Source organism: Lepisma saccharinum, chromosome 15, assembly GCF_977018435.1.
Source record: "Lepisma saccharinum chromosome 15, izLepSacc3.1, whole genome shotgun sequence".
NCBI lineage: Eukaryota > Metazoa > Arthropoda > Insecta > Zygentoma > Lepismatidae > Lepisma > Lepisma saccharinum.
Window position 1 is genome coordinate 14,486,506 of NC_139243.1, and position 27,927 is coordinate 14,514,432.

Consider the following 27,927-nt stretch of genomic DNA (forward strand, 5'->3'; position numbering starts at 1 on the left):
TCAATGACCTTCCACAAAACTGTAAAGATGTAAACACAACTCTCTTTGCTGATGATACAACTGTTCTTATAGCAGGAACAAACACAGAACGGTTAAAACACAATGTAAAGAATACAATCACGCACATCTCGGAGTGGATAGAAAGAAATGGTCTTGTGGTAAACACTAAAAAAACAAATGCAATTAGATTTCAAATCAACAGCTGTAGCAGTGAAACTTCAGAAATTAACTTTCAAGAATTCGTATCTAACATAAAATTTCTTGGCGTACAACTGTCTGAAAATTTAAAGTCGGATCTACACATTGAAGCTACAGCAAACAAGGTTAGTGGGTTTTGTTATGCAATAAGAATAGTAAGAAATTTAGTAAATCTAGAAGCAGCAAAAACACTATACTATGGCATCATTCACTCTGTATTACGGTACAGCATCGTTTTCTGGGGAAACATGAACAAAAGCATTACATTATTCAGACTACAGAAGAGAGCTGTTAGAATTCTGGCAAATGCTCCAACAGATGCACCATGCAAACCATTATTTCAAGAATTACAGATATTGCCAGTTCCAGGCATATACCTATATGAAATCCTAACAAGCATGAAAATTTGTCAAAATACACACACAGCAAATAAGGACTACCACACCTACAACACCAGGGGAAAGAATGACTTACATATGGAATTACACAATACCACATTCTACCAAAAAGGGGTAACATATAATGAATGGTATACGCTTATTAACATGCTACCAAATGCATTTAAAAATATAAAGTCATTGCCAGTATACAAGTTACATCTAAAAAGATTCCTAAAGGCACATTGTTTTTACACAGTGCAAGAGTACTTTGACACCGTAAGTGACAGGAATAACAACAATAATATAACAAAGTAGAACTGCCCTATCATCATTATCTTTTTATTTTTCCTTTGCTGTTCGATTTAATTTATCTAGATGTAAGTATAGGTGACTATTTAATGCTCAATTTATGTTTGTGTGTATGTATATATATATACATGTGTGTACATAATGTCATAGCAAATGAAGCGAACACTGAATATAGAAAACATATTTTTAGCCAAATTGTCTCAAGAAAATAACATTAAGCATGCATTTATTCTCTTTATACGATATCTTGTATCTCATACTATCTATTGTATTTTATATTATATAATGCCTATAATTTTATAGATGTATTCTAAATGTACATGTACAATGTGACAATTCCAAACTTTTGTAAAGTTGAATGGATGCTAATAAATGAATCAATCAATCATTACATATTTCCATAGAACACATTAGAAAGTAGTTGAAAAATGACACTTTTCAGTTTTAAGAAATGAATTCTTAATGAATTTTTAAATTCAAAATTTCAAAACTTGCAATCATACTAATACTCTTACTACATGATTTAAGTGGTACTTCTCAGAGGAGACAATTTTTATAAAAATCTCAGCTTTAGGCAAACTATATTTATATTAGAGTGGACAGTCAATTTGAAATTATAGGGTCCAGTACCAAACGAACATTTTACAGACTTTATGAAAAAGTAATTTCTCTCGTGAGTCTGTTGTGCTGATGGTAATGAAAGTACTATCTCAACATATGAATTTTGACCTGTAATGTCAAACAAATATTCAGCAATTACCGTAATTTAAAATGGTTTATGAAGTTTCATTTTGTGTAGTTTTTAGTTCAATAACAGGGTGTCTACCAAATAACACATCCAGAATTCTTGACTTTTTCTGTACTTTTATATACATTTTTTCCATTTTTCTTAACGTTTATTTATTCGACCCCTAGTTAGGTAAAGCTGAAAATTAGTAATTAAGAAAATAAATATTTATTTAATGAAAACCCCTACCAGAAGGACAGTTAAGATAAAAACTGAAGCTGAATTTAAGAAGTAAATTACATCTGCTTTCTCGTATTAATGCATCCTGAACTGTGTTTGGCAGACAAGCGAGACTTTGGCGTCTGGACTCACAGCCAGTATAATCTTATGTGGGGTTTGTGTCAATTGTCCCTATATGTTTGTGACTGTCCCTTCATCCAGCTTATGTTACCACCATTCATCTTCATCTTCACAATTAGCCAAAAGGACAGAAAAAAGTGAAGTAAAATAAACTATATCAACCAATCAGTCATTATGATAGCAAAAATTCTTGGCCATAAGAATAATTTATTGCCTTTTTATTGACTTCTTGATCTACTTCTTGATTTCTTTAATATTTCTTGACTACCATGACTTTCTTGACTGACAGATACCCTGAATACCTCTTATACCTCTGCTTTACAATGAAATTATATTGAATAACAATGGGCAACACCTTGTTCCATCAGTATAGACCCTAAGGCAAGAAATTCTGCTCAGGCATTGAACAGTGACGTTATCAGAAAGTGGTCCCAAAACTTTGTTCGGTACTAGTTTACTATCCTTCGGACAGATTTCTTCCTTTCTACAGAAGAAACTACTTACCGTAAAGTCACTGTAGTATTGTCTATCATCGGGAAAGTGTTTTGTGTGAAATTCAGATAAGTTTTCCGTATCCTGGAAACGAATTTCTTCAAATTTAAAAGTTTGGAGCTCATTTGGGGGCAGGTGACTCCCGCCAATTTCTAACATGCCTTTAACAGGGAGTCTATAGAGAAAGCCGGGGAGGCGGATCGGAGGCGAGGCTGTGTTAGCGATTGGGGGTGGTAGGTCAATTACCCCAGGGGCAAAGCCCGGAATCGGTGGGAAATTTGAACTCAAAAATTTCAAACGAAAATAATTTTTTAGTTAAAATTTCCCACAGATTCCATGATGGATAGCCCCAAAAGCCATTCACGGAATGTTCCGTGAAGCAGATAGGTAAGTACGAATGTCAAAAATTGACGAAACTAAGAAGTTATAGGTGTCCGAAGGATAGTAAACTGTTACCCTTTGTTTATTCAGTGCTTCCGTTTTCCCGTTTGTTTAATAGCAGGACAAACTTATTTTCTTTTTGTGCAATGACTGAATCGAAATACATTTCACCATTGAGTTTGGAAGCGCGGTCCATAGACTTGTAACTTGCATGATTTTTTTCTGTTACCTATTTTTATAATTAATATTATGTAACGCTCAAAATGTAGGACATATTATATTTTTCATATTCCTCCCGGACGCCGGACATAAGGCTAAAATGTAGGACATGTCCGGGAAAATCCGGACGTCTGGTAACCCTAGGCCTTACAAAACAACTACACTGAACAGTTCATAATATTATTATCTTTAAACAACAAATGGTTCACAATTTATTACAAAGTTTGTTTTCGATACTGAAAACAAGTCTGTACGTTTGATCCGCGTTAATGTCATTTGTGTTTCCTTTGTGTTTGTTTCTCTATCACAGATTTCTTTTCCATAGTTTCGGTGTCCTATTTTTTACCGATTTATCTAGGATTTGTTTAAAATTACGGATCATGAGAAATATACGATTAAAGGCAAGGCAAAGGTAATAGTCCGGAAAAGACAAATTGAAACTTATACTTAGTTGAAAGGACAATTGGCCATTGTTGATTACAATTAAAGAAATAACTTGATCGAATCGAAATACTTGGTTTTCCTTTAGGCCGAGTCTGCTGCCCCGCACGTGTCAGCAGTAAGAATAAGCGTCAAATTTTCCCCTGCCACGTAATTCGTCTGCTAAGAGGATGTTATAAATCTTAAGAACAGATTAAGACGAGAGAAATGCAAGTTTATGATTAGTTGGAATGAATGTACAGGTAATTTAGAACCTTTTTCTTTCGAAAGCATTTAGCGATATTATTTTAATGCTAACAGAACCTAACCTAACTACAAGAGCATTTAGGTTTATTATTAGTATAATGCTAAGGGACATAATCTTAAAACAGTATGTGTTACAGACGTAATTGCATACATAGCATGATTAAATCACGATAAAACAAAGACCGAGTCTACTGCCACGCTCATTTTTTTTTAGGTTCCAGCAGAAAAAGAACGTGGCAGCAGACACTACCTTTCTTTTACATACATTTTTGTAATTCTTTTTGTGCACCTTTCCATTCCTACGAACAGGTAGACTATAAATAAAATCTCGGCATGATTTCCTTCAATTCATTATTACAGTATAGATCTTCAATGATTCTCGTGGCTTATGATGCATAGAATTAACTATTACGGATTTTTCTTTGTTGTTCTTGTATATTGATTTAACAAATCTAGTCACCTTATAATTCCATTAACCGAGACTGATTGGAATGATTTCTCCATATGCATGGACATCCGGAAGGGAAGGGGCCACACCACCTGGAAATGAAAGTCAATCGAAAAGTATATATTTCACGCATATAATTTCATTTCAGTCACAGTAATATATGCTAATTATTGCAAGGGCGTTGCAGGAACATGATAACTTCAAACTGAAGAATTTTTTAAAGGGAGTAATACTATTTTGGGGAAATTCTGCCTCATTGTCGTCGTCCTCCCTCTTTTGGAAAAATACCTTGCTTGTCCCTTCCTGGAAGACGTCCATGTCTCAGCGGCGTTAAAATTTGGTAGTGTCTGCTGCAACGTTCTTTTTCTGCTGTAACCTCAAAAAAGATGCGCGTGGCAGTAGACTCGGTCTACGTTACGTTACGTTTGTAACTCATACTCTGAAGTTTTAGCGATTACTTACATAAAAATGTTTTAAGATTAGGTCCCTTAGCATTCTTCTAATAATAAACCTAAATACAGTCGTAGTTAGGTTAGGTTCTGTTAGAATTAAAATAATATCGCTAAATGCTTTCTAAAAAGAAAAGGTTCTAAATTACCTGTATATTCATTCCCATTAATCATAAACTTGCATTTTTCTCGTCTTCATCTGTTCTTAAGATTTGTAACATCCTCTTAGCAGACGAATTACGTGTCAGGAGCAAATTTGACACTTATTCTTACTGCTGACACGCGCATGGAAGCAGACTCGGCCTAAAAATTTCATTAAATGTCCATATATCACCGTTGACAAGCACACATAATAAGCATGTAATGATACACTGATACTCTGTTCGTTAGAAAACTGGGGCCTGGCAACCCTAAACGGATGCCTCTCTCCGAGCAAAAGTCACTTATAAGCGAGACGCCAGAGAAGGGGGGGGGGGGGGGGTTGGCTGGTAGAGATTAACTCCGCGGAGAAGGTTGCGCGCCAGACCTGTCGCCTCTCGTTTTTAGAGCGAGCTGGAGACTGGTGCGAACTACAGAATTCAGGCTCCACAAATAAACTGACGGGAGAGAGTTCGCTTACAGGTTGCGGCAAGGGCGTAACTATGACCGGGGGATTTGGGGATGGACTTATAATTTCAAAGACTGGGGACGTGTCTTCGTGGAGTGCCACCGTTGGAGCGGTAAAACCTGCATTTTCATATACGTGCAAACTATGAAAGCTACATGCGCCTACGAGATCGGTCATACTTGAACGGGTCGTCGGCAACGGTGACACAGGCAACTAAGTGTACCAAACAAATAGGGGTAAGTAAAGGCTTGACGAATGAATTCTTTAAAAGTTAAGGCTTGCACTTGCGGGAAAAAACATACTTAAGAATAATACGAAGAAAAATAACGCCATTCTGATAAGTCGGGCGCTAGAGCCCCAGTTCCACTTCCTTGAACGGAACAAACATATCTCCATCGCTTACTTAGTGAAGGCAGATCTTGCCGGAATCACTATTATTTCTTTATTTTTTCTTAGTCTCTGTCGTGGCGCAATCTCTTTACAAAAAATAAAACGTAGTCATTGCTATATCGTTTAATTCAACGTAACTTGAATCGAAGCTAAGCAAGATTACTACTGGGGGGCGTTAAATCAAGTATATCCGCGCAAGCATTGAAAATTACCATGTACACAAGATTTTCGTTTCCAGTGCCGGGTAAGGAAGGGGAAAGGACCAAATAGGGGTGGGAATTAATTTCTTCCACCTGTAAAAAAAAAAAATAATAATATGCGTAAAAATGTGAACGTATTTTTAAAACCAGTTTTAGTCCATCCACAAACCAAATACGGAGAATTGAATTCTCGCTATTCATTGAACGTGTGCTAAACACACGACATAGTAACAAATCAATACAAAAGCCATTGGTGGCTTAATTCGTTCATCCTTCCTGTTTTAAACAGAAAGTGCCCCTTCAGGTTCGAGCTCGTCAGCTGGACATAGGGGATGCGTAGGGGAAAAAAATAAGCGCCTTTTATCTGAATTGTTAACTTATCATCGTTGAGACTACTACACTGTGCGCTACATATAAACACTCTTAGTGTTATTTAACATAAACTTTGCTTCTTCTGAGCCTTCTAGAATTCGGTGTGGGTGAGTCACAGTGTTGCACTGTGGTGATTGGCTCCAACTAATACTTTATACAACAGTTTCGCATAATAGGTAAATAGTTATTGATTGCCATTAATTTTTTTAAGTTAAAATGAACCGAAAAATTGCCTATCTGGACGGCGCTGCTTATTGACCGCTGATTGTAACAAAAAAGAGAGATGACCGGTTAGTAAGCTACGTAGGCCGGGGGGGGGGGGGTTTCTAATAATGAATTTCGGACTCAGGCATGGGGGAATGATACAGTTTCAGACGCTGTACGCAAATCTTCTCTATTATTTGGATATTGGACACGATACGAATTGGGATTAATGCGTTCTATTACAGTACCAGGCCCAGTGAAACGTCCAGAAAATTTTCTAGACGTTCCGATGCGCTGGGTGGCATCAAAAATAAGGACTTCATCGCCCTCATTAAACGAGATTTGAGAATGTCGTCGGTCATAAGCTGGCTTAACGGCTTGATAGCACGCTTGGAGGTGTTCCGCGGTCGCGGCACGAGCTTTGTCTAGGATTTTAAGGCTACGGCCAGACGAGTGATATTTACTGCCAGAATTCTGCCGTAAATGTCGCAACTACAATTATCGCAAGTGGGTGGTCACACGGTAGCTGTAAATGTCGCTCTACTCTGCGTTAAATATAGCAACAAAATTTCTGCCCCGGCCAGACGAGCGACATTTACTATGAAAAGCATTGTGTTCAAAACGTGTCTTGAGTTTGCTGAAAGAAATTGCTCCATTCATAGTGGCATGTAACAATGAATTGCCAGTCGAAAGCAGCTCTGTGCTTGCTTCTGATTCGTCGTCGTCGGCAAAAGCGTAAGAGACAGTGGTGGATTCATCCTATTATTAGTGAAAGATCGTACAAAGGAAAGTTTGTGCTTCTTCATAGGAAACTGAAAGACTATCCAGATAAGTTTTTTGAATATTATAGAATGTCTACAAGCTCCTTTGAACTGCTACTTGCAACTGTGAGTGGTAGCCTGAAAAGAGACGGTACAGTTATGAGGGACTGCATAAGTGTGGAAGAGAAACTCGCAGTTACATTACGGTAAGTTTAGTTTAATATTACTGAAAGTAAAAAGGTAATACATACTACACAGACATTGATAAAACTAGAACATAACAAGATAAAATGTTCTCTACAAATCAAAGAAAGATAACACTGACTCTGATTCAACATCTGATTCAACGGTAGTTCTGGATGATGATGATGTGCATGAAGTTTGGGGAAGCAAATTTGTAGGGGAAACTGCTTGAAATGAACCCCTGCGTTCAGCAGCATCATCGTAAGACTTGAGCAACTGCATGACCTTTATCTGAAATTCTAATTTATCTGAAGGATGTAGTGTTTTCACAGTTGGTAGCAATGATAATAGAAACATTTTGTCAGGATCATTTTCATGTGGGTCGGGCCAGTTTTTTCCAAGAACGTCCAACAATTCCCTCTCAAATGAATCTCCAGATCTCCTCTTTCGTTTGGCAGGTACAGCTTTAAAGTGTTCCGTCGAAGAGGTGGCATTGCTGGTATTGGTCTGCGAGAGTTCTTCCTCTGTTCTGTGGTCAATTTGGTCATCAGTTTGATCCATGTTTCCGGACGTCCTGCAGAACAATATTGAAAAGAAAAACATTCATGTTACAAAAGCATAATACAGAAGAACAGATCAAGAGACAGGCGGGGCATAAGTGTCCAGTCATCAATTTCATCATATCATCACTCATTCCCATCATCGATAATGCAGTGTAATGCAAGGAGTGAAAATATAAACCCAGTCCATCAGGTTCGTTCCCAAACAACATTAAATAAAGGAACGTAACGTGGACCGAGTATTATTCCATGTCGTGAACACGAGACATTACTTCCGACAATCTTCATCTCGTATTTTTCTTTAGCATCACTGCTCAATTTACAGAGATGTATACTCGTGACTGGCATACAAGCCGAAAAATTGCAATGTTGGTTGGGTTGTCTAGTCACACGGCGCATGATGGTCAGACATGGAGGGCTTGCTTCAGTGCTTCTTCAATAGGATCGTTACAACCCAGCAGTGTCAGTGACTGTACATACATACAACTTTGTTAGGTCCAGAACCTCCACCCCATCCCCCCGCTCTCCAACAAGTTTCAGATCAGCTGCGTCTCTGATTTTCACATATGAAATATAGCAACCCTAATCATACCAAAAGTTAACTCCCCCCCTTACGTGAACTATATATACGCCCATGCTTCAAGGAAACAAACGCAAACTGCTGATTTGAAATTTATATATTAATGTACTGGAATGTGAAACAAAATCTATGTCCAACAACAGTTTAGTGTAGTAATTAAATAAGGTAGTACTTACTGCCTAGATTGCAAAGTCGGAAGAAGAAAACACATTTGTTTGTGGTAAACGTAAGGTTTCCTTGTAGTCGCACCACTGCCACTACGTCCATCTTGTGATTTCACAGATCTTGTAAATGCATCTTTCAAGCTTTTCCAACGTTTTTGAACCTCCTTACCTAAATTAATCATAACATTCATGAGGAAAATTCGAACTCTGTTCACACAATTGTTACAAGCAAAATGCTATGTCACAAATGTAACTTTAAAGGTACAAACATTTCAAAACTAGTGGCGTCTCCTGTGTACGTAACTAAATAAACAACTAACCTGTAAATGATCAGTCATGTCTTTGAAAACGCATCTCAAATCACTAGTTTCTACAGTTGGCATGTGGTGAAAGTACAATAACAAAGCTATCTGGATTTTAGTTTGAACATGTATTTTATATTGCGTTAACCTAATAAAATCGCCACTAGCTTTGAGATGGTTATAGCTACAATATACCACATGACAGTGTCTGAAAACAATTTATGCATAATTGTAACTGAAAGCAACTATGTAAACACAACGAACATACTCATCTCAGTTTAAATCACAGGACATCAACTAGATGGTACTTACACATTTGTTTTTACAATTAAATTATTCTATATTTAAGATCACTTCCTGCTTTTTTTCAGATACCTGGGTTCTGGATGCTCTTTCCGGACATTGCATTTCGATTTTCTAATTGGTCGTGCCACAATTGCTGACATTGTCAGAGAAACCTATGTGACCATATGGCATGGTCTTCATGCTGAATACATGAAACAACCGTCTGTGGAGGACTGGCTTCAGATTAGCCACAAGTTCGAAAGCAGAGCTAATTTTCCGCATTGTGTTGGCGCTATTGACGGCAAACACATCAGGGTTATTAAACCCTGGAACAGTGGGAGCGAGTTCTTCAATTACAAGAAGTTTTTCTCCATAGTACTAATGGCAGTAGCTGATTCTGAGTATTGCTTCACGTACATTAATGTTGGAGCTTATGGAAAAGAAAGTGATTCAAATGTATTAAAGGCTACAGATTTGGGGGAACAAATCTATTCTAACACATTATCTTTACCAGAGCCCAAGACATTTTCAAGTGAACATGCAGGTGATCCAATTCCATATGTGTTTGTAGCTGATGAGGCCTTCGCACTCTGCTCAAGTTTGCTGAGGCCATATCCTAACAAAAACCTAACACCTGAAAAGAAGATATTCAATTATCGACTTACCAGAGCAAGAAGATTTGTTGAATGTGCATTTGGCATATTAGCAAATAAATGGCGGCTGTTCCATCGCCCCATTGATGTTAGTCCGGAGTTTGCCGATTGTATTATCAAAGCATGCTGTGTACTACACAATTTTGTTAGGAAGAGAGATGGGTACAACTTTGAGGATACACTTTCATGTCCACTAGAGAGTATACCTGCTCAGGGAACAAGAGGAAATAAAAGTGGTGTTCGGATGAGAGATGCTTTCACTACCTATTTTTGTTCTGATCAGGATCACTTCCCTGGCAAAACGATTGCTTGTAAAGCTGTTCTCAAAATGTTCAAAACTTTTTCTATACTATGCTCCCCCAACCCTGCATGGAACACACCATTGGCATTGGCTGTAATTATTTACTTTCGTTTAACCCACTTATGAGCATAGTAATACATTATACTATGTTTTCATTTACTATCAATATCATTTCATTTCGTCTTGTTCATTGCAATGTTTCTAGTAAACAAAAATCCTAACCTGCTAATTGACGTAATAGTGTAAAAAATAATAACTATGTACTTTGTATTTTCAATACATTTTGATTCGTTTCAAGTACTTACCTATGTCGTTTCTTTCTTCAGAGGTCATATCTCCCCACTTCTCACCAACCACATCCATTGTCACTTTCATCCACACATCCATCTTCATGTTTCTGTTCTTGTAGTCCTCACAATTCGTGTCAAACAAACAGGGATACTTTTGGACTTCAATTATTACATGTTCACTGTCAATATAATCCATAGTTGTACAGTTCGACAGTTAAATTACCGCAGTAAATGTGGCAGCTACAAATATCGCTACGCGTGGCCACGCTCACGCGGCAAATACTGCAGAAAAAATGGGTCCCGGCGCATTCCTTCGCGACACGACCTTGAAGACGCGCCAAACTGGCTACAATTACTGCTGCTTCTGGCCACTCCCATTTACGGCCTAAGGGTGCATTTCTTCAGCTACATTTACGGCAGAATTCTGGCAGTAAATATTGCTCGTCTGGCCGTAGCCTAAGTCTCGTTTCATTCTCCACGCTTGCACAGACGCTCCTGTGTAATATTGAAGACCAAGGAGTGCGAGGTTCGAAACCATGCAATAGATAAAATGCCGAAAAACGCAAGTTCTGCTGGCGGGCGTTGTTATATGAAAATAGGGCGGGGCCAAGATACATGTCCCAATTCGTGTGAGCATTATTTACAAAGTTTTTAAGAATCTGTTGCAAGGAAAAATGTCCTCTTTCTTGGAGGCCTAGCGGATTATGGCGAATTTGAGGTTCACTCCTAGCTTTTCATTCAACTCCTGGAAAGCTTAGAGGTAAACTATGGATGGTCTCTGGGATACCAAACCGGAATATAATCTCTTCATACAGAAAGTCGGCCACCGTTTGAGCCGACACCTCGGGAGTCGAACGTGCGACCATATACGGGGTTGAAAAGTCAGTCGCCGCGAGTATATATTTATGTCTGAGCAGTACTGAAGCGGGATAAGGGCTACTGAAGTCAATCGCAATGGATTGGAATGTCTTTTGTGGCGGATAAGTTAATAACTCTCCGGCCGGATAACCGGGCGGCTTCTTATTCGCTTGGCACACCGCACATTCCAGGATTTTCCGCTGTATGAAGTTCTTCATAAAAGGAAAATACATTTCTTTGAGGGCTCCATTGTAAGTTTTGGAAAAGCCAATGTGGTCACCTCCGGTCGGCAATGAATGGAGAGATTCCATCACCCTGTCACGGAGGGCGGTCGGTATGCACAGAAGCTTCTGTGCGCCTGAAGCCATGGGATGGAGCAGATAGAGCAATCCATTTTCGATGGAATGGTAACACGCCTGCCATTGGAGGAGGGGGAAACTTGGCTGCCCTCCCCCTGTGGATCCTCCAAATTACGAATGAAAATGCCAAGGGTTTCATCCGCGCGCTGATGGGAGGCAATATCAATGTTTTTATTCTGCATGAAAAAAACCTTGGTCTCTTCCAGTTCTGGCGCGTCCTCGGTCGGTTCGATACCAGTATCCCGGGACAAGGGGTCCGCCGGATTTTGAGTACCGCGGCAATGGGAAACCACCAAAAAATATTCATCTATCGATAAGGACCAGCTTAAGAGTTTAGGGGAAAGAGATTTAGTGGTGCGCAGATACGCTAGTCTCGTGATCTATCAATTTTCGTGAGCAGTACGCACAAGGAAGCCACGCCCCTTCAGAGTTTTGTTGCATCAATATCCCGGAAATCGCGGTAGTAGATGCATCAGCATAAAACCGAACTTCTTTGTCAGGCTTATACGACAAGAGAACGGGGGCCGTAATAACAGCCTTTTTTAAGGCTTCAAAGGCGTCTTGTTGTTCCTTTTTGCCTTTTAAAACGCTTATTCTTTCCTAAAAAAGCCTGAGGCGGAGCTGCAATGTCCTAGTAGTTTTTAATATACCGCCGGACGTGGGAAGTAAGACACCAAAAGCGGCGCACCTGACGCACAGTTTGGGCTGGACGTAGTGCGTAATATAGTCGATAATCTTATCAGAGACAGAATAACCGAAACGCCCAACCCGGTTCCCGAGGGCGATAATCTGGCTATAAGCAAAGGAACATTTGGAAGGGGTAAGTTTCAAACCGGCCGCCTCTAAACACGTGAACAGTTGTTCGAGGGTGGTCAATAAGACCGAGAACTCGTCGGCAAAACAGTACAGATCATTCATGTAGGAGGCGAACGTGGAAGGATCCATTTGTGCCAAGCCACAAGCCAAGTGAATGCACCTTGTTAACCCGGCTGGACTCGTGCTGGCACCCATTGCAGCAAAATTAAGTTCAAAATAGCCTTTTCCTGGCACTGTGAATGCCGTATACAGCTTGCTGTCTTCCGACAGGGGTGAAGATCCAAATTACAATAGAAACGTTTGCCGCCCATTTGATATAGAGTCTCATTGAGATCATTCATACCAATCGCATCAAAGATGGTGTTAAGACTTCCGTGCATGAAGATCCTGCACCATGCGGTATTTCCCGTTATTTTTGCGCACGAGAAACACAGGCGAGTTGTAAGGAGACGTAGATTCCCGAATGACCCCTTGCCGTAACAGGGAGTCGATTTGCTCATTCATTTCTTTTCTCAAATCTTCCGCACCGCGACGAATTCGGGAGTAAGATTAGCCTGTATCATGTGCGCCAGTTTGAGAGACACGTCGAAAGCCCTGTGGGTAGTAGCCCTAAGATAAGATTTCACTGGAGATCCAAAGCGATACAGGGTGAGACGATTTCTATGGAAGTCCAAATTAGCTCTCTGTTTCGTCAAAAAGTCGTTCCCCAGAATTACACCCTGTTGAAAATGTGGAAGAACGCGAAAGGGATATCGAAATTGATATCAACTTAAGGAAAACGTCAAGAGCGCGATCTCCTTTACCGCAAGGGGTGTGTTGGACACACCCTGTATGAAAGTGGGAATTTGAAAACGTTTCGCACTGGCTGGAACGTCCTTAGCACCAATTACAGAAATCATAGATCCTGTATCAAGAATGAACTTCTGTGATTGTCCGTCCAGCCCTGCACTGACGTAAATTAACTCCGAGTGGGGAAAATTCTTGACGGAGAGACATTTAATCTTGGGGGCTACCTGGACGTCTCGCCTCCACGTAGCTACTGGCCGTTTAAATCACTATCGGTGGCCTGACATACATCCGAAGTGTGATAGGAGTACGAACACTGGTTGCAGCGGACTCTTTCGCGGCGTTCCTCTTGCTCCACCCGTCCGCGTCGCGACGCAGATGATTGAAAACTGGGAGATGGGAACCGCGAGTTACCCCGCCGCCACTGTTGGAGCTGGTCATGTCGGTCAGACCTATTGAAGTGATTATACTGGGGATGGTATTGGCCTTGACCGCGGTCAGAAAATGATCTATTATTATAATGATAGAATCTTCTGTTTGTTTGACAGGGATAATTATTGGGGGGGGTATAAGTCACTCCCTCTTCCGTCGCCAGGCGACTGCTGGCCGTGAGACGGACTGGATAGCTCATTCAGCCAAAGAGTCAGACTCTTCAGCTGCTCTTCAAGGCCCGTTTCCTTAGGGACAGGTTGCGGGTTCGATGTGTCCATCTGTTTGTGCTGGAGCACGTAAAGTTGCGCTTGGAGGACCCTCAACCGGAGATCAAGTTCCGGGGATTCGCGTGGGCGCGCATCCTCGGGAGAGAGCACCGGCGCTTCCGGTCTCACGTGCGTGCTGTAAAGCGGCGCTCGCAGCTGGGCGAGGAGGGAGTCGGTGTTCGCTTCCAACAATAAATCCTGGATTTTGCGCTTTCGAATAAGAAATTGCAATTTCTCGAAAGCCTTAAGATCCTGTACAAAATCCGGGACGGAAGCATATTCCTTTTTATATGTCTCCCGGATAAACTCGGGCTGAAGGACTAAGGTGAAGTGTTTAATTTGGGTGGCGGGAGACATCTCGGGATCGAGCCGGTACAAGATTAGGTGTTTTTCACGGATGTAGTCCGTGACGGCTTCTCCGTCCTTGTGGAGGCGAGCTTTAATTTGATCCTCCAACTGCAACTTATCTACGGAGCCAGTAAATTCCGTAATCGGCTGTGTTTTCACCCTACCGGCCTGCGCTGTTTTCCAGGCTTCGAATAAACGAAGCGCCGGACCCGCCAACAGCGCCGGAACCATTTTGAGTTTCGTCGGCGTATCCCAATCGTTAAGGGTGGCGAGACTCTCGGAAAAAAAAAAAAAAAAAAAAAGCGGCGAACGTCCTCGCCGGCCGAGCCGTTAAACTGCACGCCATCAAGCATAAACGGGTTCAAAAACCCGAGAAAAGCCATCCTTGGACGGCGCTGTGGGACTCGAACCAAGGTACTCGTGTGACAATTAAACAAGATAGGGCTTCGAATTGGAGTTGATGCGGCTGTAGGGCCTGTGTCGTTAAGACTAACGCCAACCGCGTTTTCGGCTAGAATCGCGAGATGATCGAGCAGCTCATCTAATTCGTCCCGGAAGGGGAGAGAACAAAAGGTGTGATTAAGAGGGTCGTCTAACTCGGTGAACGACATGCATGTAACATACTAAAAAGAATAAAGTCGAACAACAACAAAAAAAGGCAAAGTTACGCAATTTTAGAAAATAAGCTCAAAGAATAAAAACAATAATCTCGCTCATGCATTTCGCGGGGGGAAATGTATGAAAAAAGAAAACAGGCCACGCAAAACCTCCACTACGTATAAAGTCTAAATATTTGGGGATCGTGAATAGGCTATGACAGCCTTTAGCCACTCGCTTGCTAAGCGAGAGAATCATTGTAAGAGAAAGGGGGTAGCTCTGAAGAACAACGTCGACACTCAAACTGCAAGGGGACTAGCCCCGTGAAATAAGAACAACCGGACATATATTTAAAAACACTACCATTGACTGAACAGGCGGGGTGAGAAAGGACATAAGGAATGTTCGTTACCTGAAGCTCGTCCTTGCTTCGATGTGGTCGTACCCTGTAATAAAGACGGACGCAGGAGCGCTTCTCGGTGCTCCTAAACTCTAGACTCGCGTATACCGATGTTCTAAATAATATTCTTCAACTTTCCGATCGTCCGTTCCTCCTTCTTAATTAATAATAACTAAGGAGCTCTCTCGCGATAACTGAATTGGCATTAACAGAAAGCAACTAAGACTGAGTTCTCTCACAACTACTGACTTCGATGGAAAACGGGAAACAACTAAGACTGACATTCTCTCACGCGACCTATTTAAGTGAAATTCGAACTATCGGCTGTTACGACGGTTGCTTCGATTGTGTCCTTTGGCAACAGCAATTCTGAGGAAAAACGCTGATTCCTGATTTAATTTTCTAATGCAATGTCAGCGGAGTTTTTCCAACTCCGCTGAAGGTCGCTGTCGCGATGACCTTTTAAGAAGCTCTTTTTCAACACTTTAGCGGGACCCTTTTTATAACGTGATTCACTTATTTATTTATGATGCCCGGGTCCTTGGTTCGATTCACGACTGCGGCGTGATACGATATATTGTTTTCTCCTATTATTAGGCTTGGAACCATTAACACGTGCCTTGTTTGTAAGGGTTTTTGGTGCATGTTCAGCCTCAAACTTTTCTTCTCTCCTATTACATTCTGTAATATCTTTTGGCTGCTCTTGTTCTCTTAATGTTCTTGTAGACCCTGCAAATGTGGAACTGACCTTGGGACATCTTCTGCCTGTTCTTCCACATAGTTTTTGATCAGGTAGCTGAAAAAATATGGTACAAATATAGATTTACTTTCTGAGTAAATAGTGAGAATGTCTGACATATGCAAAGCAATGTAAAGAAAGGAGAGTAGAATAGACTGTTGTTGGTGATGTACTCATGAAAAGGTAAATACATGTATATTATTATGTAGAACTTTCAGCCATACTCGAACCCAGGTCTCTGGCATTCCATGCCATTGTTCTACCACTGAGCTACCGGGCTGGTCTGGCTTCGCCTGATTTTTCTCTTCAGATGTTTTACCTGTGTGGAATCCTGTCAAACCTGCATTCCTCACTTAAAGTTCTATGTAGTACATCTCCTATTTTGTGCCTAATTTAATGTATATTATTCCTTCAAGAATATTTTTATTTTACTATTTAGTAAAAAAATATGCATATTTTTAATGTAATTTTCATTAGGTTGGCCATAAAGCTTTGTGCATATCAATAGTGTGACAATATGTTGTAATTTCCTCTCACATTTAAACTCACTCACTTTTCTTCTTCTTCTTTCTGTTGTAGGGTAAACAATAGTTAATACATCCATATGTATTTGTGACCAGAGATGCACATTTGACTAAGGGATGCCACTGCACAGTGTCAAAGCTCAAAGTCAACCTCCAGCCTTACATGGCCTCAGCCTCTGAACTCCATTTAGGCCTCGTCCTCATTCGTGTTCAAGGTCGACCTCTGGTCTTACATGACCTCACACTCATAAGGCTCTTGAAGGCTAGGAACCAGTCTGGGGGTTAAACATATGTAAGAGTAATTCAATCACAGTAGTTGGAATTGGGGTATGCCTCAAATAATTCAGAAAATGATTTTGGTGTTGTATTCATCTGATATTTTCAGCCACACTATGTCCACTCCAATAAAATTTATTAGGCACAAATACATGTTACCCTTCACCCTTCTGTTTCTTGAAAATATTTTCAAGATTCTAATTCCTGGTAAGCATGAATGCTATAGAAATTGCAAATTGCTTCTATAAATATTCTATACATATTTACAGGTAAAGTTTAAAAAGGTCATTGTAAAAGGACAAAATTGTTTTTAAATGAAGTTTCACAAATTTCAGGTTTTCTGAGTTCTCAACATATCTGTAAGTGCTCCTTTATTTTGGTCCCCACCTCCCTGAGTTCAAAACTCTGGATAAAGTATTCCAATATTTAAAATATTAGTGTGACATATATATACTGCTGGACAATAAAACCCGGACACCTTAATATTTGACATCCGAATTGCAATGATATATTACAGAATGTATGGCAGATCATGTAGTACCATATGCACCATTCATAGGCCCGGACTTTGTTTATGCATTCGTACTTAATTCAGTTTCTGCAACATTTACTTAGCCTTCGAATCAGAATTTATGCATTATCACAAAAAATGCAAGTGTCCGGTTTATTTTGTCCAGCAGTATATTTTTTTAAATTTCATTTAAGTGAAATAATTATCAATCCATAAGCCGGCCTCCCAGATAGCGCAGAGGATGCGTCGTTGCCTTGTAATCAAGGGGTGCAGGGTTTGATATCTGGTGGAGGCACATAGTTGTTCGGATCTCACTATAAAGCTGTAGGTCCAGTCCCAAAGAGCCTTACTGTGCATAAAGTGGATATCAAACACAAAATCAGTCATTCAATCAATCAATCCCCAAGTATCACATGTTTTTCTGAGCAGGCCATCTTCATAAGCATCAGGATATCTACTCTTTTGTTATTACCTACTAGAAAATGCATTTGTCTCACACTGTGGCCGTGTGGTCTAAGACATCAGGCTTTGGGCTCAGAATATGGAAAGGATTGTGGTTCAAGTTTCCTGCAGTAAGTGTAAACTTTTCTCATGAGATTTCGGCCAGTGCATGGGACCATGGGCAAACACCATCCTGAGAAAATTGGGGAGCTACGAATAAGTAGCACAACCCAGTCATGGAGACCTACAACAAGGACTGTGGTTTGTTGTGCTGACCACACAACATTCCATAGCTGGTTGGATGATCGCCCACCTCTGCTGAGGCATGTGGGAGTGAGGCAGGCAGTCATTATGGAAGGTGCTGACCCTTACAGGCTGTTGCAAGACAGGTTGAATAAAACAGCAACTGCATTCAACACAATTTTTTTGGATAAAAAGTCAAAGAAAATCACTTTTGAAGATATTATCAATGTACATTAATATTTCTATTTGGTGTTTGTTGCCATTGAGGGTCTCATGTTAATAATAACGGAACCTATTATCTAGTAAGTACAAGTGCTAAGTGATTATTTTGAATATCCATATGGTTGATTTATTTCTTATGCAAAAGTAGTAGAGCAGGCTGTATCACACAGAACAAAGCATCTTTTTGGTAAATGTAGATGTAGCTGTAAGAAAGATATTTTTCGAAAGAGTAACTGTAGCTGTAGAGAAGCTACTCTTAAAGTGCAGCCTTCTGATTACTGCTAATATATTTGCTAGTGATGGGCCAATATGAAAATTTGGCCGATACCGATATAAAATTTACCGATACTGATAACCGATATTCTACCGATCCAATATAAAATTAGAAATGGTCCTTGAAGAACCTGAAAGATGCATTGACCTCCATAATAAATGTGTGTTTCAAGGTGACTGCAGTGCAAAAGTAATAGCATATTTAGACATTTACTTTTTAGAAAACAGGGCAAGTAGTAGTGTTTATGCTACGGAGAGCACCACTTACAAGTGTAGAAAAGGCGAGGCTATTTGATTGAACAATCAGATTTGCTTACACTTAAAACAAAGCCAAGAGAGGCCTATACCCCAATTTTTCAGGTGTGATATGCTCTGATTTTTAAGAAATTCTGAATTTCTAGTGTAGAAAAGGCGAGGGCTCAACAGATAGATTTACCCATACTTAAAACAATGCCAAGAGGGGCCTATACCCCAATTCTTCCAGTGTGATATGCTCTTAATTTTAAGAATTTTGAATTCTAGTGTAGAAAGGGTGAAAGCCTCTCAGACAGATTTGCTTATACTTAAAATTATGCCAAGTTCCCATATGATCTTATTGCTTATAGTGTGTTTTTCTGTCAAAATCCCAGGAATTGAATTTTAGTGTAGAAATTGTGATCCCCCCCCTCAGATTGATTCTGCCATGTATATTAATATAAAGCTTATAGCTACTGGGTTCTGAGGCCCAGTGGAGTGTGGTGCATAGCCCCATGGTTTTTATTGCCTTGCAATCAGGAGGCCTCTGGGTTTGAATCCTGATAAAATGTGAAGCCTCTCCTGATGGCAAAATGTTAATATTGTTGCTTTGTAAGCAAAAGGCTCGGGTTTGAGTCCTGATAAAATGTGAAGCCTCTCCTGATGGCAAAATGTTAATATTGTTGTCTTGTAAACAAGGGGCTTTGGGTTCGAGTCCTGATATAAGATTGAAATATATACAACTGCCCACACATAAGATATTCACTGCTAGCTGATAATACAGTTGAGGTTTGTGTGTTGTACAACAGGATAATAGAACAAATATCTTCTAGAACTGCTCCGTGACTCTCTCATTTCTTACATCATAAACATATGATTTTTCACCTATGAGAATAACACTACAAATGGTGTCATCAGGTAATGCCTCATGGAATTCACAGATAATTTTAATGTTTGTCCTGTCATTAACCACAACTTGTTTCCTTTTTGAAGCATTGATGACAAACATGGGTCTCCGTGCTTTGAATTCATCTGGTGTGTAATACATATCAGTACTGCCAGTAGTGACCCTCTTGAAAGCCGAAAATGCCTCATATAATTTGAGGAAATCATCCTTGGACATGTCTAAATTGTAATTTTCTCTAGGAAAGACCTCATTTCTGCCATTTTTAAGATATATGTTCTTGATGTTGCAATTATCAAATCTACTTGAATTTTTTTCCTGATTATTGTGTCTCCCAGTCTGAAACAGTACCACCACAAAATCAGGCATGTCGTATTGTATGCTGGAGAATGAATTTGTAGCATCAAACTCATAATATGTGCCAGATGCAGGCTTCTGTACGCATTGATATGTGTAAAATTGCAGAGGAATCTGTGGATTTTTTATTATATCTGCTTTGTATTTAAGAGCATAACTGGCCTCATATTCAACAACAGGGATTCTTAGCTCCATAGTCTGAATAATGCATTTGCCTGCATCAGGTAGGGTATTGGGCAGAGCTTCTCCTGTAGAGTTTAATGTGCTGTACCTCATCAAAGCATTATTATCATTGGCAGCTCTTCTAAATGTAATTCTTAAACCGCCCTTCCACATAATATCTTTGTAATCCGAGAAGAATCCTGGCAACAGGCGCATGGGGAACAGCACTGTGTGATTTTTAGATAATATCTTATCACTAGCTTCAAAACCGCCTATTTTGTAGTATGGTGCCTCGGTTTTGGATAATTTTAGTGTGGCCAAAGCTGTGGAGGTAATGCCGGGATAATCTATTCTGTTTATAACAACTCCATGCTTTCTGATCTCAATTTCAGAGAACAGATGCGGCACAAAATTGTCCACCAATCTTATATTTGAATTTGCCGGATAATCTGTTCCATCGAGCTTTACAACATCAAATTTGATGTATAGATCTGCTCTGTGGGGGTGTATAAAGCCATCCCCTACATCAAGATCAACCTCAATTTCTGTGTTGGGTTGATTTAAATTTGCAAATGTCCTCCTGTTTGGGGGGAATGATTGTAGCTCATAACTCTCAATATTTTCCATTGTATGTATTTTTATTTAAATGTTAATCTCTATGATTGCAGTTGTTGTGGCTCCAGCAAAATCAACTAATTCTTCTTTTTCATTAGTGACCATCAATTCAATATTATCTATTCTATTATGACACACAGGAAAATATAATGTTGGGGATGGATTGTAGATGATGGGCTCCATAAATTCAGAATTAGGTTTGAATGTTGCAATGATGCCGGTTTGTTTGTGAGTGCCTATACCATTTGATTTGGTGATCATACCCTCAGCCACATTACAGTGAATATTCAGAGTCTCTATGGCTAAGAATTTAGGTATATTAATAGCAGTGTGTTTGATGGCCGGTTCGAGTTTTGTGTTGTTCTCAAAGCCTAACAGCTCTCCTATAGTACCCAGATCCACTGTTTCTGTAGCAGATACAATCTCCACTCTGTGAGTGACAGAATTTTGACTTAACACTACACCTCTGGGTAATTGAGCATTTAGAGTGGATAGATTATATTGCCCTGGAGTGATGACAATTTTTTGATCCCCTACTGCAATTTTGTTGTTGTGGTGTGTAATATTGGGGATCAAGTACATGCCATAAAATGCTCTGAGAGCTATTGTTTTGGGATACACTATATCATCATGCAATTTGAGTTTCAATATTGAATTTTGGCTGGTGAGATGGAATACCCCCATGATGTTTTAAATACCACAAGGTTTTTTGAAAATTTTCAATTGATGGTTTATTTATTTGAGACATATATCTAAGAACTGATAAACACAAATGTCCACAATTAACATCTTTGAAATTTTGAACACGGGCATTATTGTAATAAAGATTAGGTGATTTTAGATATTTTATTAAATTTTCAGGTGGAACACCTCCAAATGAATCAAACACAAATGCCTCATCTTTTAAATATTTAAGATAACAGATCCAGTGAGTGCCCTGATTTTTGTACTCATCCAAATTAACAATGCCACACTCTTTGTTGAGTGGTTGTTCTGGTAAAGAATCAGACATGTACACACCTCTAAAATTTTTGATGCCCAGTGGCTTGATTAAAGCTTCAATATCTTGGTTTGTAAGCGGCTCTTGTTTTTTTTAAACTTATTCATGGCTCTCTTAACACCTTTGCCTTTTTTCTCCATGGCCAGGTTATGGCGCCTCTGCTCATCTAATTCTGCCTTATTTTTCTTGGCATCTATTACTGTTTTTGCTATGGCAGCTGATCCCCCGGCCAAGCTCCCAACAGCCCCGAGAGCAGCTAAGATGGCAGGGATAGTAAATATGAATCCCCCCACATGTGATTTTTTTCTTGATTGCTGTAATTTTTTTAATTGGGGGGTACTAAGCAACAATTTCATACCATGTCCCTTTGCAATACAAGAGCTTTTTTTCTTGCGCTGCTTTTTGGTCAAGAGACTATCAATAGTTTTAAGAGATTTGAGACCTGCATAAGGTATTTGATACATAACACCCTTGGGCTTCATTGTAGGTTTATTATATACATGTTCACAACCCCCACCCCAGTTTTTGTTTGGTGCTCATAGCTATGGTGGTTCCCAATGCTGCTATTTTTTCACTCAAAGAAGCATCTTTGCTTACAAATCTACCAAATGCAGCCTCTTCTAATTTTTTGTCTGCAACATGTCTCTTGTCAAGATCAGAATGTGTGTTGTATGCTATGTCATGGTCTCTACAAGCAGCATCTAGGGGATTAACACCAGGATCACCTCTGTTTAATCTATGATCCAATTTTGTACCGGGACCACAATACTGATAGCCTGGAATGTGTAGTTCAAATGGCAGCTTGTTTATAATGTCATTAACCAACCCCCGACCCTCAGAAATATTCCAAAATTTAGGTGGTAGAGTATTAATAATTTTTATAAGATATCCAATCCCCTTAGTGTCATTCACTATAAAATTAGACAATTTGGTGCTTATCATGTCCATAATTCCAACCTTTTCATTGTAAAAATTGTGGTTCCCAGCATTTTCCTCCCCAGCTATGACCAGCAACCTATCTACAAGTTTCCTGACATCATCAACCCACACAAATTCTTTAGGCAGGGTGTTGTATTGTTTGATTCCACTGCCAGTCTTAATTTGTGACCATATGGGCTTGATTAAATTGTTGTATTTTGCTCCACTGCTCGACTTGACTCTTTTTTGTGTGGGATCATTGTTCTGGTATAGAGCATCTGATTTTATTAATATTTCTTTGTAATGTTCATAATCTTGATCTGTATAGCTGCCAGGCCTTTTCCTAGTCATCAGTTCCCACAATCCAGGTGTGCCGGGATACTTAACAAAAGCACCTTTTTCTCCGAGACGAGATTCTGAATAAACAATCAGATCATCTCCCATAAATGTTACTCTGAAATTGCCAATTCTATGTATGATGCTGCCATCAAGCTCTGTGTCAGCATATAAGCCAAACACCTCATCTTTGTTGTCTTTAGGTGTGGTTAAATATTTTTGAGCAAGAAGACCCAATTCAATAGGATCCTGTGTAGCTTCAATTCTTCTAGGAGCAATAGGACTAGGTGTATGAATACTGGAAAGTGGGGTGAATGGATAATCTAATATGTTCCTTGCAGCTACAGGTACAAGCTCTGTGATCAAATCTTGATTTTGCTCTGTAACAGTTTTGATATTCTTACCTAAATTATTAATAGCATCAATTACAGGCTGTTCTGTTTGTTTGTGTTTTTCATAAATTCCTCGGTTCTCTGATTTCCATCCCTTAAATCTTTTTACAAGATAATCTCTTAACTTAAGATCGTCAATAATTGGCCTTTTCATGGTTATTTATTTATATTTCAACGTCTAGAAAATCGTTGATTTTATTTCTGTATTTGCCACTATTAGGTGTTCTTGTCATATCAATTGTGACAAACCCATAACTGTTCTGGTTCCAGCACCTACTGCAAAACTTAGAAAAATCATTGTAGCTCAAGTCCCCACCTACATATTCATCATGTATGTGTTTGAGGTTGGTATGATCTTGATGAAACACACATATAAAATTGCTGTTGTCTCGGATCAGTTGCTTCGGTATTTTAGAAAAAGTCTGTGCCAGGTAGAAGCAATCAATGTTTTTGTGCCGCCCCTGTGTAAAGAAATTTCTAACCTTGTTTTGATTATCCAATATAACATCATCAAACACAACAACAGAATTATCGAGACATTCATCAAGTGGCTTAACATCTGGTTCAAAAGTAGCAATATCCAATCCATCATATAGCTTCATCAGCTGCTGATATTTTAATTGTTCCAAGCTCTTAGAGAAGATATACAAGTGCCTGTTTTTCCAGTCTAACCAGTTGGGGGCTAATAAAAAATTATCAACTATTAGTGTAGTTTTACCACAAGCAGATGGCCCAACAATAAGACACCTAATATTATCAGGCAGCAAGTTGCCATTTCTCTTATTCTGTTGTTCAGGTTCTGGCAGCCTTTTTATAACATCCCAGGTGCTCATATTATCACTTTGTCTGCATCGATCCAGCTGTTTTCCGGATGACCCAGCCATTTGACAAGTAACTTGTTGCCTTTTCTGCGGATGATTTTTTCTATGAGATATGTGTCAGGCTGTTTAGTTTTGCTGAGTTCTTGTTCATAGAATCTGCCTTTGAGAATTTCTCCTCGGTGATCCTTTATTATATATGTGTTAAGGGTCCCAGGTTTAACTTGAACCACTGTAAATAATTCTGTGCTCCAGTTTCTGGTAAAGCCTCTCTTGAATAAGTGCTTATATTTGCTTATTCTTACTTGATCACCCACCCTGTATTTGGCCTTTCTTGTTGTTGGCTGGTATCTAGGATAATAAACAGTGCTGATCAATTTTTGCTCATCAGATGAAGTTACTTCGGAGGGTTTCATGTTGATTGTGGAATGGACTGAGTTGTTATATTTATGTAGAAGTTCTGGAAGAATATTAATCCATTTATAATTACCTTGGAGGGTAAATTGTTTATACATAAGATTTTTTAAGGTTCTGTTGAATCTCTCTACAATTGAGGCTTTGAGATCACTGTAACTCGAATAATGTTTTATTGACTGGCTTTTAATAAATTGTTGAAACACTGAATTATAAAATTCTTTGCCATTATCTGTTTGCAAATAGCGCGGGGATCTTCCACTCTGATTGATGATTGTTCTGATGGCTTCTGTAACACATGTTCCAGTCTTGGATTTGAGTGGCGCAGCCCAGGCAAATTTTGAAAATGTGTCTATTACAGTGAGTAGATACTTGTAGCCCTTGTTGATTTTGTCTAAGTTTTTCAACTGTCCACTTGACAACTCAATCAAGTCGCTCTGCCATAAATCATCTATGCCCTTTGTGACTACTGGGAGTCTCTTAAAATTATGTCGGGCTTGTCTGTGTAGTTCATCAACGATAATTTGTCTAGACATAATATGTAAACAAGAATATTGCAACTATGGGGTGTTCAGCAGCTGATACTACAGGATTTTCTAAATATAATTTGTCCCCTATTTGTATTTTAAATTCCAAAGTGCCATCATCTTCAGTATAGGCTGTTTCTAATGTATTGGGATCTGTAAAATCCTCTAATTCTACACTGGTGATTTTCACTTTGTTCTCAGCATTTGTTATTGATAAGGTGGGGTAGTGGTGTGCCTGTGGTTGATGCCAATATTTGATCTTGATTGGTCTCAGTGTACCCCCAACAAAAAACTGGTAATAAAATTGTGCAGGGGACAGCATATATATTTTGCCACCTGGTGTAAATGGTGAATCATATTCTTTATTGGGGATGCTGTACAATTCAAGAATTACTGTATGTTTTGGATTCTCGATTATGCCTGTTATTTCTTTTTCTGCTGTAAGCAATCTGCTTGTTACAGATTCAAGGTGCTCATTGATGGTCCTAACAACATCATCATGGCCTGGCTTGATTTTTATGTCCACAATAAGTTTCTTGTATTGTTGCACAATCTCTTGAAGCTGGGTGGCAAAAACAGACAGAGCATTTGCTTGATTGGATTCCATGGTTCCTAGCTGTTGCTTGATATTAGCTACAATTTGTTGCAAATTTTCAATAACTGCCAATTTTGAATTTTGAGCAGTAAGATCATGGACCTGTCTTCTGATATCCTCAAACAGGGCATGCAGTTCATTAATATGTTGATTGGTTGGTAGAGTGGCCACTGTCTGAGTGAGTTGCTTGATCTCTGCTTGGATATTCTTGATATCTTCTGATTTCAATATCCTATTCACTGCCCTCTTAATATTTTTAAGTTCCTGTGATGTAGGCAGATTTGATACTGTATTTTGCAAAAATTCAAGTGCCAATTTCACATTGTTTAATTCAGAAGCATCAGCCACATTTTGCATAGCATTTTGGAGCAGGGCTATATCTGCCTGAGAGGGTGTGGATTGTTGTAAAATTTCAAGTTTTGTTTGGATATCATCGATCAAGTGATGAAAATGAGATAGTTCAGATTCAGTGTTGAGGTTTTCAAGCTTTGTGATCTGTTGCTGGACACTGACAAGTGTGTCTACAATACCAGGCAGGCGGGATTCTAGAGTTTCTTGTACATTTGCCAAATCATTTTGCACTGCTGCTATTGTACCTTCAAGATGGGTTATGGTACTTTGAATTTTTCCAAAATCTTCATATGTTTCAAGTTGCAGCTTAATATTTGCAACACTCCGAGTTATTGCATTCAAAGCATCAGAAGATGGCAAATTGTTCATAAAATTTTCAAGTGTCTCAATTTTTTCTTTAACCTCGGCTATGGCATTGTGCAGAGGATCCAGATTAGGTATTTGGAGTGATTGAATCTGTTCTTTTAGAGTGGAAATCACTAGATCAAAATCTTCTTGTGATTTTATGCTTTTGACAATTGTTTGGAGCTGTGCCTGGACATTATTTATTTGCTCTTCCAATTGCTGTTTCAATTGCTCAGAGTTGGTGGCCTGGGTCTTAAATTTGGCTTGAAGAGCTGCTACAGCTTCTTCTAAACTTTGAAAATTATCTAATGTTGCCAGATCAGTATATTTTTGAAGCAACAATTTGAGTTCAGAATCAATTTTAAGAAGAGGGTCCATGCATTGTGATTGTAAATTTGTAATTTCTAATTGAAGACTGGCATTGAGTGTGGTTTGTAAAGCTTGTAAATCACTTCTTAATTTCTTGACTCTGACATCAAGCATCAGAATCTCATCACTGTGATCTTCATGTCTTGTATGGCCAAATATATCATTAGGCATTTTTGTTTTAATGGTTATTTATTATAGAGTATCTGATTCTTAATTCTATAAAAAAGGGTATAAGCTTGTCATAAGATCCAGGGACCTCAATATATAAGCAGTCACCAGCAGAAACAGTATATACAGTGCCAGAAATCATGTTTGAGTGCTTAATTCTATAAATATTTCTCCCTACTGAAATCTTGACATCACCCTCAGGGGTTGTAATAAATTGTAATTGACCACCTACAGGTAATTGGTAATGATTTAAATTATTGTTAAATATGTACAATGTTTTGCCTGTTTCATCATCATTATCTGTAAATATGCTGTTCAGATGAATAATTAACAAGCCACTCAGTTTAGACAGCATATCAGGAGAGGGTTGTGGTGTCGGCAGGTCCATAATAGCTTGTTTCTTGAACCCAAATAAGTTCATAGGCATGTTTATTTATTTCAAATCATGCTCTGTAATTGGGCATTGTTTCCCATTTTTCAAATCACAATGCCCCCAAGGTAAAGTATGTATGCCACATGATAAAATGCATCTCTTATCATCATGTGGGTCCAGGGCCACTTTTCTTACAATATTGCTAGTCAGCAAGTGATCCTCACTCTGAATTCTATTTTCTGATGTTCTGATTGAATTCTGGGATTTGAGGCAATTTTCATAATCTTCAAATTGGAGATCTTTGTCTACAGTCACTCTGCCAATGCCCTTGGCCTTTTTGGCAACAGCGCCACTACATGTTTCAAAACTGTACATCTTGGCACTTAACCCAGCAAATTTCACAATAACATCACCAAGTGTCTCATCTTTTAACTTGCCAGGCACTTTTTTGTTGTG

General features: G+C 39.1%; 1 protein-coding gene across 1 annotated transcript; it reads right to left on the bottom strand.

Annotated features, from left to right (window-relative positions):
- Positions 1-7,369: 7,369 nt before the first annotated feature.
- Positions 7,370-13,762, bottom strand: LOC145999124 (uncharacterized). Its single transcript, XM_083136061.1, has 4 exons — positions 13,611-13,762; positions 10,518-10,681; positions 8,684-8,840; positions 7,370-7,941 (listed from the first exon to the last, which is right to left on the bottom strand). Exons 1-4 carry the CDS (start codon positions 13,760-13,762, stop codon positions 7,482-7,484), a joined length of 933 nt encoding a protein of 310 aa, XP_082992187.1. The 3' UTR covers positions 7,370-7,481.
- Between the last annotated feature and the right edge of the window lie 14,165 nt (positions 13,763-27,927).